The following is a 14283-nucleotide window of genomic DNA, read 5'->3' on the forward strand; positions in this document are numbered from 1 at the left end:
TAAATATCCTAACCAGACTGTTGGCTACAATGAGTTTGCTCATCATCACTTCTATCTGGTACTTTTACCTAGGTCATTTGAAGTCTTTTTGTTTCAAGTTCCAACTTCATCTTTGCAACTCGCATATTTTTTCCCTCTTTTCTCCTAGCTAGGAATCTTCTTTCCCATTCTTTCTCTTCTGCTTTTAACTGTAGTTCAAACTATCTCTCCTTACTTTCATTCTCTAACTCCAGTTGTCTCCTTTGCAATTTAAATTTTTTCCAAGTCCGCTGCACTTGACTGTTTCTCTGGTATACCTAAATGCTTAGCGAGCTCCATTACAATCTCAGCTTTCCTCTTGTCCCTAATTAAACCCAAATCTAACCTGTATGTTACGTCTAAACATACATCTTTCCTCTGTCCTTCTAAACTTTCCCAGCAAATTTGGGAAGCATCCTCATACCTCAGAACCTCTTAAGCAATGTTAAGAGCCTAAGGTTTTGGAGTAGATTTGTAGCTCAGGTTGTGGGTGTTGAAGTTGGTTGGCTCGCCAAGCTGGTTTGTTGTTCCGCAGACGTTTCGCTACTATGCTGGGTAACATCCTCAGTGCAGCCTCCGACGAAGTGGTGTGTTTTTAAACTCTGGAGTCCGTTGAGCTGGATTGCCTCACTTTCGGTTTTTCCTTTGTAGTGGAGCGTACATGGGGTCGGGTTGTGTGGGTTTATTAATAGCATGCTTTGTGGAGTGCCAGGCTTCTCGGAATTCCTGTGCCTGTCTCTGCTTAGCTTGTCCCAAAATTTTGGTGTTGTCCCAGTCGACAAGTAACCTAAATTAAACAGATTTTCCACTTCTCACCTAAGTTTTATTTAAAGATCTAGGAGACTAATTCCAAAGCCTGTCTAAATCTGCTACGGCCTTTCGCACCCCAAATCTGCTCAAATCTGTCCAAATCCATTCAGATCTTGTACACAAACCAGCCAGATCCCGGACTCGAGCTCCCAATCTGTTATGGGGGATATGTCAAACCCCTCTGATAATTAAAACCGACACACCCAGAGAAGCTCCCCTTGCCTTGCCTCGTGATCTGCTAAAGGAAGTGGGTAAAATAGGATAACCTGCCTATCACTTCTCAATCGGTTATAAAGGAGAGGTTAAATGAAAGAAATCCCTGATACTCACTTTATAAGCAACAAGTAACAATTTATTTAACAGTGAACAAATTAACAGACCTACTAACAAACCAAACAATTCCCCCTTAGCTACTAACTATTCCTGAACTGAACAAAATTCTAATGACGTGCTGTTCTAATAAATAGAAGTCCCACTTATATAAACCAAAGTAATAAGAAAAATAAATTAAAACTTAGGCTCTCAAAACTAGAGGCAGGATGCATCTTCCAGAATGTTCCACGCCTTTTCCACTATTCTTCAGTTAAGAACTCCTTTTTCATCGAACCCACGTGTCAGGAATATTAGCTAAGAGTACCACAGTACCTTCTAGATGGTGCTTAGAGAGCTTTAAGATTTCTGTGAAAGCCAGAGTTTTGCTCTCCGATAGCAGTTCACTCTTACATTGATTGTCATAAACCCTCTTCTTATATACCCTTGATGACCTGTCAATTTTCTTATAATAGGATTGGTCCTAGGTTGAATACACCATCAGACTGAAATTTAATTAGGTTTTGGTATCTAGGGCCAATTGAATTAATTGGCTGATATTCAAGCTGGTTGCCTTAACATCAAAACAAGCCTAGTTTGCCAACCACACAGCCAATTGATACACATGCTTCAATTTCAAAACTATTTGCGCATCTGCAACTGCTTGCAGTCTTTTTGATCTTCAAGCTTAGAAAAGCATAGTACCCTCTTAAAGGGACCACACACTCTTCCCCCTTTCGTTTTTACAAACAAATTCTAACATTCTGTCTTCTATTTCATGAGTACTCTACACAAGTTCGCAACAATACCCTTTTAATGAAGCTATGTAGAAGAGGTGAAAATCTTCAAAGAATTTGGAAAAAAGATGATTGCACACCAACTGAAAAACAATATTTTGATTGGTCCGTAGAATCTTGTCCAGTGGAGAAAATTAAATAATGAAATCGGTGTTTCCATATAATGGGGAAGTTGTCATTATCATACAGGGTGGAAACAGATCCTTCGGTCTAACTAGTCCTTGCCTACGTTTGGCCCATATCTCTTTAAACCTTTCCTATTCATGTACCTGTCCAGATGTCTTTTAAACATTGTAACTGGACCTGCATCTACCACTTCCTCTGGCAATTCATTCCACATACGAACCACCCTCTGTGTGAAAAAGTTGCTGCTCAGGTCCCTTTTAAATGTTTTATTCTCACCTTAAAATTACGTCCTCTAGCAATGTGGTTGACTTGTAATTGCATGATAGGCAATTAGAGATGGGCAATAAATGCTGGCATAACCAGCGATGCCTTCATCCCACGAATGAATAAAAATATTTTTGAACTCACTCACTCTAGGGAAAAGTTTTTTTTAAAACTATTCACCTTATCTATTTCCCTTATGATTTTTTTTCAACCTCTAAAAGGTCACCCATCAAATTCCTATGTGCCAGCGAAGATAGTCCCAGCCTATCCAACCTGTCCCTCCATAACTCAAACCCTTCAGTCCCATCAACATCCTTGTAGATCTTTTCTGAACCCTCTCCGTTTAAATATCCTTCTGCACACAGTGCTTCAAAAGTGGTCTATTTACGTCCTGTAGAACCTCAACACGATGTCCCAACTCTCATACTCAACAAAGGCAAGCATGCTAAACACCTTAACACCTGCCCACCTGTGAAGCAACTTTCAAAGAACTATGTCCTTGAACCCCTAGGTCTCTCTGTATGATAGCTCTATCCAGGGCCTGAACATTAACTGGATAAGTCCTGCCCTTGTTCGAGTTACCAAAATGCAATAAATCACATTTATCAAAATGCAATAAATCACATTTATCCAAATTAAACTCCATCTGCCACTCTTCAACCACCGACCCAATTAATCAGGGTCTCTTTTAAACCTTAGATAACTTTCTTATAAACTCAACTTCACTGTGGTATTTTCATCCAATCTTTGAGGCTTATCTTGATCTAACTAATGCTTTTACTTTTCTTTAAAAAAAATCAAGAGCTTAACTCACAACGTTCCTTCAGGCTTCAATAATGCTACATTCCTTTCAAATGTTTGCATGAGCAACAACTAAGTTCTTGTTATCAAATAACTGCCCTTTGGGAAATTAGAGATGGGCAATAAGTGCTGGCCTAGCCAGTGACACCCTCATCCCATTAATGAATAAAAAATAAGTAAATAAAAAGAAGCTGGCTTGACAATAGCAAAAATTAGAAAAACTCCCTTTTGATTTAAGAACCCTACTTCAACACCTTTTCAGCAGGAGAGTTCCAAAGACTCACGACCCTCAGGGGAAAAGCTTCACCTCACCTGTTTTAAACAGGTGACCTCTGATTTTTAAAGAGCTGTGTGTGCAGTCGCTGACGTTCCGCGCAAGGCAATCAGCGTGCCAATGTGCATCACAGCATTGACTTTGGAGGCCCATGTAGAAAAAAAGTTAGAAAGAACACTAAGTGACTCCTAGTTCCAGATTCTCCCAAAAGAAAAAAACATCCTCTACCTATCAAGAAACTTCATGATCTCCAATGCTTCAATCAACTCACCGCTAACTCTTCTAAACTGTCAGCATCAGCAACTGACTTGCTCCCATGTCTTACAACATAATTATTAGTTTACTTACTTTACTACAACAATAAGGCCTCTCCCTCTGAAATAAAATATCCAGAACTTGGATCTTGATTCAAGTTCTGGCTCAGACCTCAATGGCCAGGGAAGGGGCGTTCACAATGTGACAAAAAAGATCAAAACTCAATCGGCAAATTCTTCCAACACTGCCAGTAGCACACTAAGACTGGGAGAGATTCCTGGTCAACTGTGTGACTAAAAGAACACTGGAGACTCTACCACCACTATCCACAGTTCCAGACTGCGACGTATACATACGTGTATGGTGCCACAGCAACTCAGACTCCTTCAGTGATCTTATCACATGACAAAGGTATTGAGGGATATGGAGCAAAGGTGGGAAGATCAAGTTGAAACCTAAGTCAACCATAATCTAACTAATTACTTAAATAGGCTGCTGGGGCCTCATGTTGTAGCCAGGTCCCCTACACCCTACTTTGCCTGATAACAGACCTGCTGGCTTCTTACTTTTCAGTTTCAGTGAAGGCTAGCAGGGAGAATTTCTCCGAGACTCTCAGAATCACAGCATTATACAAGTACACTGCAGGTATCATCAGCAAAGGGCTCCTGACAGCAAGGTGCCTACTCGATGGAATTGCATTATAGCCAACATAAGTTCACGTTTTAGAAATAGCGTTTCCCTGATCTTCAGTCGTGTTACAGCCAATTCACGCGTTATAGCAGAACCCTCTGTTTTCTGTTATTATGGTGACTTCTTTTAAAAGACAGAGAGAAAGACTTCCTGGAGAGTATTTGGATTTTGTTTCCATTGGGAGAATTTTCCTAGCAAACGGTTGTGCATTGAGCTCTAGTTGAAAGGCATGGGATTGATATCTTTCTTTTGGATTATGGGAAAGCCCCATTATTTGGTAAAAGAAAGGTCATTCTTAGTTAATGTGTGGGCAATTCTGAGGCTTTATAGCTGAAGCTAGATATGTAAAAGCAGATGCTCCTGAGAAAGGGAGAAAATATTTTTAACAATTCTAACCAAGTTACCTCAGAGTGAAGAGTCTAAAAGTTCATGGGATGTGTGTCACTGGCTAGGCCAGCATTAATGGCCTATGCCTATTTGCCCTGGAGATGGTGAGCTTTCTACTTGAACCACTGAATTCCTTGACGTATAGGGACACGCATAGTGCTGCTAGCTAGAGTGTTCCAGGATTCTGACATCAATAGGAGAGGAATGATGAGATATTTCCAAGTCAGGATGTGTGGTTTGGACAGGAATTTCCAAATGATGTATACCCTCCTCACTAACCACTACAAGACCAATTCTGGCATCATACCCACAAATTTATTTCTCAATCGTTAATATAAGCAGGGCCTCGTGGTCACAAAATACCCTTTGTATCCTGCTGAGTCAATTTTGTATTCTGTGCGCTACATTTCCAAGATCCCATGGATTTTTATTCCTTTCTAAGCCAGTCTATGCAAGACTTTGTTAAAGGCCTTGCAAAATTCTATCTACAATAACCATCAACTACAATCCACTCAAATCCTCCTTATTACTTTCTCTCAAATTTCAATCATGGTAGTAAGACAATCTTCCCTGAACTAATTATCCTTGAATAATCCTAAATGATGGCTTATGCTGTCTCAAAATTGTTTCCAATAACAGGAATACACAACTAATAAAATTTTGGATCACCAAAGTTTTGTACAACTGTAGCAAGATCTCCATATCCTGTCCTTCAAGCCCTTTGCAAAGGCCAAGACCTTACTTGGTTTCCTAATTGCCTTTGCAATGCCCTTACGATCTTTGTGTCCCTTGTAGGCGTTTACTCAGGTTGACCTGAATATCCACATTAAAAGCTTCTCACCTTTTAAAATATATTCTATTTTCTATTCTTTTTACCAAAGTGAATAACTTCACATTTCTCAACATTCATATTTAGCTGTCACCTAGTTACCTAGCAATTCTACCCATCTCGCTGTAGCATCTGTGCTATTTTCACAGTTGCCCTTCCCAAAGGCTGGGCTTGCTGACACCTTTGAATCATGTATACTCAGACTTCAGGGCAGGGGGTGCAGCCTAAGTGGAATGGTATGGAAGGGGAGAGATCAGGATTGGTGGGGGTGGAGTTGGATACTTTATTCTCGGCCTCCCTAACTCATTAATATAAATTGGAAATTCCTGGGGTTCCAGCACTGATTTCTGCAGCATTTAATTTACCAACTGCCAAACTGAAAATGCATTATATATCCAATTATCTGTTTCTTGTTCATTAACCAATCCTCTGACTACTTAATTACTCCCAATGCCATGAGCCCTTATTTGCATTTTAAAATAGTGCGTGGTGTTGTCAGTCTAGCATGAATCCACCATCCAAGAATGGATTCCAAACAGCTAACGTTTTATGGTGCAATACCCTCTGCGTAACTTACTTATTGAAAAGCTGCAGCAGCTGCATCTTGTCCTCCTGAATCTCCTGGCACCACGTGTGGGCCTTTGTCGTGTAGAAGAGGTAAGTCCGACAGCATAGCTGCTCTTTGAAAACTGGCCAGAAGGTTGGCTTTGGTCCCAGAACTTCAAATCCATGAACACGAGTATCAATCCCTCCCTGATTTAAGGAAATATTGATTAACGAGATATAGCAGCTCAGCTGCAGCTCCTCTACTCAAATAACATTACTGCACAGTAAGTGTGAACCTCAGTAAAGAAAGAAATTGGAGAATACATGAAGCAAATGCTTCATTACTACTTCATCGATAATAACACATATAATACATTGCAATATAATCAAAGGATCTACCTGCTGGCATCGCTTGATCCGAATTTGGATAATTGCCCAGTAACGGGTCATATTTTCCAGCAGTAAAACACGGCTGGCAGTGGGTGCCACATTCACCTGCAAATAAAGACAGGGTCAACAAATGGGAGGTCTGTCATGACAGAGGCAATTCTTCAATGTACAACTGTAGACAACCAAATGCTAATTGTTAAAAAGACTCATCAGCTCTCAGAAAACATTCATTCAGTACTTCACAGAGAAGGAAATATTTTGAAGTACAGTGATGGATTCTCCTATCCTTTCAACAGCTGTTTTATCAGAATTTAGGGATTTGTGCCAATGCATCAATGGAACATAAGAACCAGACACTTACAAGTTAACAAGAATCCATAGAAGATAAGAATCAAAGTGATCATTGAACAAAATATGAAAGGTGCTTTGCACTGGAAGCTGCAACAATATGCTCCCCAGATTTATTTGCATTTGTCACACTGGCTGAAAGGTGCTCCTCTTAGTAACTCACTGTATTTAGTTCTGTATTGATATTACTGGGATCATCTCCGCCCATCACCACCACACGAGCCGGCATATAACTAGAGTCTTCACTCGCAACCACCAAGGTCAACTGTCTGTAACACAAGGTCAAAGACTGCTCATCAGTAAACTGCAGGCAATATACATGTTCTTAAACCAATTATGAAGTTATTAATCTTTGCAAAAGCATTCAACAACTCTAGTAGGTAGCACCATATGGATTTCAACTACACATCATTTGGGGGAACATTAACCTTTCTTGTTCTCTTTTCGTAATCTTCCAAGCCCATTAAGTGACATGGATGATTTGGATGGCTTCAGGAATCTTATCCCAGAGAAAATGATTATGTATTGCAAGTTTTAGAAATGGTTCGTGGTTTGCACCAATTTAAAATGCATTGAAAGTTACATTAACCAAATGAATAGAAATCTCATTATATAAATTTTCACATTTACCTCCAATATGGTATCTATAGCCTTGCAAGTGGAAAAGGTATGATTTTTCCAATGCAAAGGTTTTCTAACATTTCAATATCGTGTCTCTGGAATGACAGTGAAAAGCCTCTGTGCTTGTTCTAACAATACAGGAGCGTACTTCTCTAAAAAAGATATACTTCGTTCAACTTGAAATAATAGATCAACTTCATTTTTGTGGGCTCTGTTAGGTTTCAAGACTTAGGAGGGCAAGATGATGCAAAGAAAGGGGCATGTGTGACAGATGGTCATTGGATAAACATATGGATGATAATGGAATAGTTTAGGTTAGATGGGCTTCAGATTGGTTTCACAGGTCGGTGCAACATCGAGGGCCGAAGGGCCTGTACTGCGCTGTAATGTTCTATGTTCTATGTTCTAGATGTCAGGCAGATTAGAAGTGAGGATGAGTCTGAAAATAAAACATTTAGGAGAGCAAATAAAAAAAAGCAACAAAGAAAGTGTATGAGAAGTGAGTGAATGCTAACATAAATGCAATCCAAAAATCTTCCATGGGTATATAAATACCGAATGACAGTAAGAGGAGGAATAAGGTTGATCAGGGACCAAAAGGCTCATTTACACCTGAAGGGGTATGGTTGCAGATGCTGGAGATCTGAAATAAAAACTAAGCGATACAGAAACTCAGCACATCCAGCAGTATCCGTGGAGAGAGAAACAGTTAACACGGAGTTCAACATGACCCCTCCACACAACACAAAGTTAAGAAAGCTAGCATGCAGGCAACCGCATGAAAATAAGGAAAATGGCATTATGGTGTTTCCTATAATTCCTCAGGGAACCTGGAATTAAAAAAAAAATTAATCAACTTGTTCAGACATGTTTTGACACACCTCCAGACGAGTGTGATCTTGTGGCTGAGAGACAGGCACCACAAGCCCATTATTTTTTTTAAAAATCAACCTGTTCAAAGATGTTGAGACCCTCTTGGATAGGTGGAACTTTTGTCCCTAAAATCCAGGTTCCTTACCATTGCACAAGAGCCTTACAAAGTTAACCGGAACTTATGTGGCCAGTAATGAGGCTTTGGGGCTTATCCACAGGGTCTCGTTGCTCTCTAGTAGTGTCCTTCCTCTGGGCTAGAAGGTCTAGGCTCAGATCTCACCTTGCTCAGAGGTGTACCATTTCCTGTCAAACAGGCTGACTCAGTACTAGGGGAGATCTTATGGAACAGTGGCAGGATCCCTTGAAGGCTTCCATCAATGATGCCTACGTCAAATCCTGGCAGCCAAAAGGGAGGATTGCTGGAACAACACGAGCAACCTCCATGAATCTGCATCAACCAACATTGAAGCCCCTGCTCCTGAATAACCAACTTTGCTGGCAGGCCAAAGCATTGGATGCCTGAAAGCCACTCCTGACAGGTTTTCTTCCCCAGCTGTACACTGGCCAACTCTCAAAGGGCAGCCAAAGGCAAAGGTCAAAGGTCCAGATTGTCCTAAATCGCAGAGGCATTGACCAGTAACTGAGCAGAGCAAGCTGCCGACAGCTCACTCCATCAAAGCTCAACAACTCAATTGCAAAGGGGAGCAGCGGCAGCAGAGGAAGGACAAAGAAGCCAATCCAGGGATCTTAATCCCATTTTCCCCACATAACGCAGCCTCACTGCAGAATAACGTGCGTCCTAGATTGGGTTCCTCAGTCACATGAATACTCATCTAATCTGGCAGAAGTCATCCTCAATTCCAAGGTAATAGGTGACCATCTCTGACTAGAAGGTCCTGGTTCAAGTCCCACCTGTCTTGGAAGCACATGATAACATATCCAAACAGATTTATTGAAAATATTTTTCAATAACAGTTTGTCAGGGATTCCTGCTCCTAGCTCATATGCTCTACATGAAGTGTTCATTCAGATTAACAGGATTGCAGGTCTACATAATCACTACACAGTGAATTCAAGGAATCCAGCCAAGTCAGTGGTTGTTAGGGTGTTCTCAGCAGCTCTACACATAATTAAGTCTATTTCAAAGCACTACTGTGTCATTGTGCAGTGCGGAAAGCCTAGTGATAAAACCCAAGCCCTCAACACTTACCTGATAACTACCCCTTTGTGCATGTAAATATTAATGTAATGGGATCCTGTGCTGCCATTTGATTCCCAGTATGTTTTAGAGTTCTTGTCAGTTAGCTTGTTTGCTCTGTGATGATTGGAGGAGACCTCCACTTTCTCCCAACACTTGTCCTCTTTCAACTCCACACTGGAACCTATACAAAGAAGAATAAGAAAGGAATAGTAACCACCAGCCAGGGAATCAATCTAAGCAATATTTCAGCAGGTTTCAAATGCATTAGGTTTGAACAAACTACTTCAAAGTCAGCAGAAAAAAAAAACAGAATAAGAGACTGTTGACTTCATCAAGTGGTTTTGGATACTTCCTAGATTAAATCAGTGTCATTTAAATAGCCATAAATGTCACCAAAATCCCAAGACTCAACCACCTCCTCCAACTCACCACTTGTCACTAGGCATTCTGAAAATAAATATTCCCCAAATATAATTATCAGCTGTCGTTCGGATTAAATATATTGACATCAATCCTCCACAACACTGCTCACATTGAAGCCAATATGCACTACACATAGTAATATACTGGGGTTTTACTTCACTTTTACTGGGCATTTCACATTCAGGTGAACACAGTTCAAATGCTTGCTACATCCAGACTGTCGTAAAACCCACCTGGTTCACTAATATCCTTTAAGGAAATCCTTACCTGGTCTGGCTTACATGTGACTCCAAACTCACAGCAAAGAACTTGACTATTAAAGGCACTTTTAAAAAAACCTGACAAGATATTCAGTTTTATCAAACACCACTGAGAAGTCAAAGGACAAAAGGATGGGAAAAACCACCCATCTTATAGCACGACATGTAAACAAAGCAGACCCTGAATCCTGTAACCACTTCTTTATTGGAGCTTGTGCCAAAGAGAGGAGAACTGTCCCACAGGTCTGATATAGCCAGAAAGTATGATTCTGAGAGGATGACTAACATCCCAGGCATCGCAACCACCATCCCCGGTTATGTCCCACCTCAACAGCACAGCAAACCCAACAGAAGAGACAGCACTGTGTTATACATTTGGGAGGGAGTAGCTGAGGAGTCTTCAACACTCATGTTGGACTCTGGACCCCACAAAATCTTATCAAGAAAGGTCAAACATGGGCAAGGAACCTTCCTGCTGATTATTACTGGATGCTTTTCCTCCGCTGAAGAATCAGTACTTCATCATGTTAAACATCAAATGGAAGCAGCACTGAGGGCAGCAAGGGCACTGAAAGTACTACAGACAAAAGATTTTAATGCCCGTCACCAGGAGGGGGTCAGTAGTACTACCATTGATCAGGTGAGCTGAGTTCCAAACAGCATAGCTGCATGACTAGAGCTGCAACCAGCAATGTATATTACTGTGTCCCAAGGCAAATGCACACAATCAAGGTCATCATTGAAATTCCAACAAAGTGCGACACAAACAGAAAACATTAAAGGATTTAAGCATCTTTTAAGAATAAAAGTATTGCAAGAGATAGGTCTTTGTAAATCACCTGACAAGTATCAGTAATAAACACTTCTGTTGCCCAGTGAATCATCAATTCAATGCACTCTTCAATAACGTGCCTATTTACCTATCACTTGATATCATACATTCCACATCCTGACCATCCTCTACACAGTTTATTTGCTCATTTTCCATTTTCTAACTAGTTCCCCAGGGTAAACTATTCAGATACCTGAACCTCTCTTCACAGGTCAGATGACATAGGATAGGTATCAGGTTGACTCCCCTCCTCTACTCTGCTTGCAAATGTTCAAATATCCTTGCTGTAATCTGGAAATTAGGAATAGGTGTACTGCTGAAGGCCTGCCCAGATTAATCATCTCCTAATTTATGCTTTAGCAGAAGTCTATGATTATTTGGCCTAGGCATAAAAGATTCTCACCACTTTTCTTCCACCTAGATTTTATTTTTCCGTAGTGTATAAACTTCCATTTCCAAATGAACTGCAATACACTAAATTTTGGCTTCATCTCATTCGTGATGAATGCACTGTTACTCGCATTTTCCATTGAAACAGATAGCATGAACAATGGCAATTCATAACTGTCCAGTTACTATTGATCACGTCAGCTCATCTATTTAACTGCATGACATTTTTTCTCAATTATTTAATGTCTGACTTTCCTCTTTCTAAAGGAAGTCAGTGAGTCCAGTTGCCTTAAACTTTTTTTGCGATAAACTTTAAATGACTGATACGCCAAATAATTGTTTTTGCTTGTTTAATGCCTTCAAGACAATAAGATCATTACAACAACTAAGTGTTTTCAGTAGTCTACACAACCAAGATGACTCTCAGATAAGCCGAGACCTACAGTAGTAATACAAAAAGGGATTCAGTTAGTTACAAATATGGACATCACATACTACATGCTAATCTGTTGAATGACAGTGTTCATTAGAATAACCATCCAATCAGGAGGTCAGTTTCATGAAACTCAACACAGGAAGTGCACGGATCGTGAAAGCGACATAACTACAAGTTTAACTATCCATACGCATTTCTGTCAAAGAAGCAGGAAAGCAAAACTGGATTAGAATATCTTTACTTCAAAAAAAAAAGATAGAAAGAAAAGGGATGCTCTCTTTTAGCCCCACATGTAATTTAAACTTGCCGTGATTCAGTCTGTTATCATTGAGCCGTTCGGACAGACCTTGACAGAGGTTCCTCAGGAATACATCAAAGAAGGGGATATTGATTGGTTGATGGCTGCGTCTGTGCTCCTCAATTTGTCCCAAAACCATCTGCAAATGGGAGTATATAAAAAAACCATGTATTTAAAATGCAAAATGAGAAAATCCCCTTCATCCCAACGATCAGAGGCTGCCAGAAGCAACTTGTACCTCATTCTGCAATATCTAGCAATCTCTCAAAACCAATTCCATTTAGTTAGACGGAAGTAAAGAATGGGAAAAATGTCTTCAGGCATTACAACTTCACCTTTACTCATAAGCTAATCACACCTACTCAATAGCTAATCACACTGCAGTTTAACATTGAAGTGTACAGACTCAGTTTCAAGTCCCGTTCTGTGTAAATTACATAGGGCAGCTTTGAGCAGTCTGGGCTGAAGTGGAAAAGAAAATTATTCAGAGTCATCACTCTGCTTAGAGAAAGGAAGGCAAAAACCAAAAAGAATGAGGTTGGGGGCAGGTGCAGGGGGTAGTGGGCATATTCTTGCTTCTCTCATCACAGCAAAAAAGAATTTCAGCCTACATTTTCAGTCTAACATTTTCATGATAATAAATGATCATCTATATTCATTCTGGCAGTAACCCAGAAAAATGTATCAAACACACAAAATTGGGTTTCTGTGGTAGCCCACAGGTCCACATTGAGGGGTTCATGCGGAATGGCATTGATGGAATGCACATTATTAAATTCAGTTACTTAATAATACAGAACTTGAATGCTGTTGACATTTAAGAGGCAAACATGCTGACATTCTCACATTTGTCTCAAGTAAACGTGAAAAAATGTTTTGCCAGCATTTTAACAGTTGAAGTATTCAAGTAGTTACACTTATATTTGAAAAGGAACAGCATACAGTGTTACAGGGAGAAGACATGAGAATGGCACTAAATTAAAAGCTTACTTGCAGACCCAGTGCAGACACAATAGGCCAAATGGCCTCTCCCTGCACAGTTATAATTCTATGATTCAGTTTTCAGGTACTGGATGCATATCCTCTACTGAAATGATGCAACTCCTCAGTGGATGGCTTAATGAGTTATTGCATCACCAGATGCAAAACAGAGACATAGACATCAAAACTTTTCCAGGCTGAATCACTGCACTGTGCCGAGTTCCTTCAGCTCAGTCAATATGAAACGGGAGCAGACTTCCAAGAGTCTTAGACAGAGAAGGGCAAAAAATAAAAGACAGCAATTTCCTCCCTGCCCCTACACCTCCCCCCTCACCCCCATCCCAGGCCCCAAGAAGATCTTCCACATCAAACAGATGTTCACCTGCACATCTGCTAATGTGGTATACTGTATCCGATGTGGCCTCCTCTACATCGGGGAAACCAAGCGGAGGCTTGGGGACCGCTTTGTGGAAACGCATCATCCTCCGGCACTTCCGCCATCTGCAATCTGACCCCACCACCAAAGACATTTTTCCCTCCCCACCCTTATCTGCTTTCCGGAGGGACCACTTTCTCCGTGACTCCCTTTTCCACTCCACACTCCCCACCAGGCCCACCACCCCCAGCACTTTTCCCTGCAACCGCAGGAAGTGCTACACCTGCCCCTACACCTCGCCCCTCACCCCCCATCCCAGGCCCCAAGACGACCTTCCACATCAAACAGATTATCACCTGCACATTTGCTAATGTGGTATACTGTATCCGCTGTTCCCAATGTGGCCTCCTCTACATCGGGGAAACCAAGCGGAGGCTTGGGAACCGCTTTGCGGAACGCCTACGCTCAGTTCGCACTAAACAACTGCACCTCCCAGTCACGAACCATTTCAACTCCCCTTCCCACTCCTCAGACGACATGTCCATCCTGGGCCTCCTGCAGTGCCACAACGATGCCACCCGAAGGTTGCAGGAACAGCAGCTCATATTTTGCTTGGGAACCCTGCAGCCCAATGGTATCAATGTGGGATGCGCAAGCTTCAAAATCTCCCCTCCCCCTACCACATCCCAAAACCAGCCCAGCTTGTCCCCGCCTCCCTAACCTGCCCTTGCTCCCACATATCCCCTCC

The 14283-nt window shown here is 41.2% G+C and overlaps 1 protein-coding gene across 1 annotated transcript in view; it reads right to left on the reverse strand.

The window, feature by feature from the left end:
* LOC109920363 (cullin-9) overlaps window positions 1–14283 on the reverse strand; it is a 186665-nt gene that overhangs the window by 72504 nt on the left and 99878 nt on the right. The window contains exons 14-18 of the mRNA XM_048596632.1: window positions 12188–12317; window positions 9549–9720; window positions 7008–7113; window positions 6506–6601; window positions 6138–6313 (exon numbers count right to left, since the gene is read on the reverse strand). Coding sequence (XP_048452589.1) covers window positions 6138–6313; window positions 6506–6601; window positions 7008–7113; window positions 9549–9720; window positions 12188–12317 — 680 coding nt within the window. The remainder of the gene's footprint in view (window positions 1–6137; window positions 6314–6505; window positions 6602–7007; window positions 7114–9548; window positions 9721–12187; window positions 12318–14283) is intronic.

The sequence above is a fragment of the Rhincodon typus genome, chromosome 5 (genome assembly GCF_021869965.1).
Source record: "Rhincodon typus isolate 14 chromosome 5, sRhiTyp1.1, whole genome shotgun sequence".
Lineage (NCBI taxonomy): Eukaryota > Metazoa > Chordata > Chondrichthyes > Orectolobiformes > Rhincodontidae > Rhincodon > Rhincodon typus.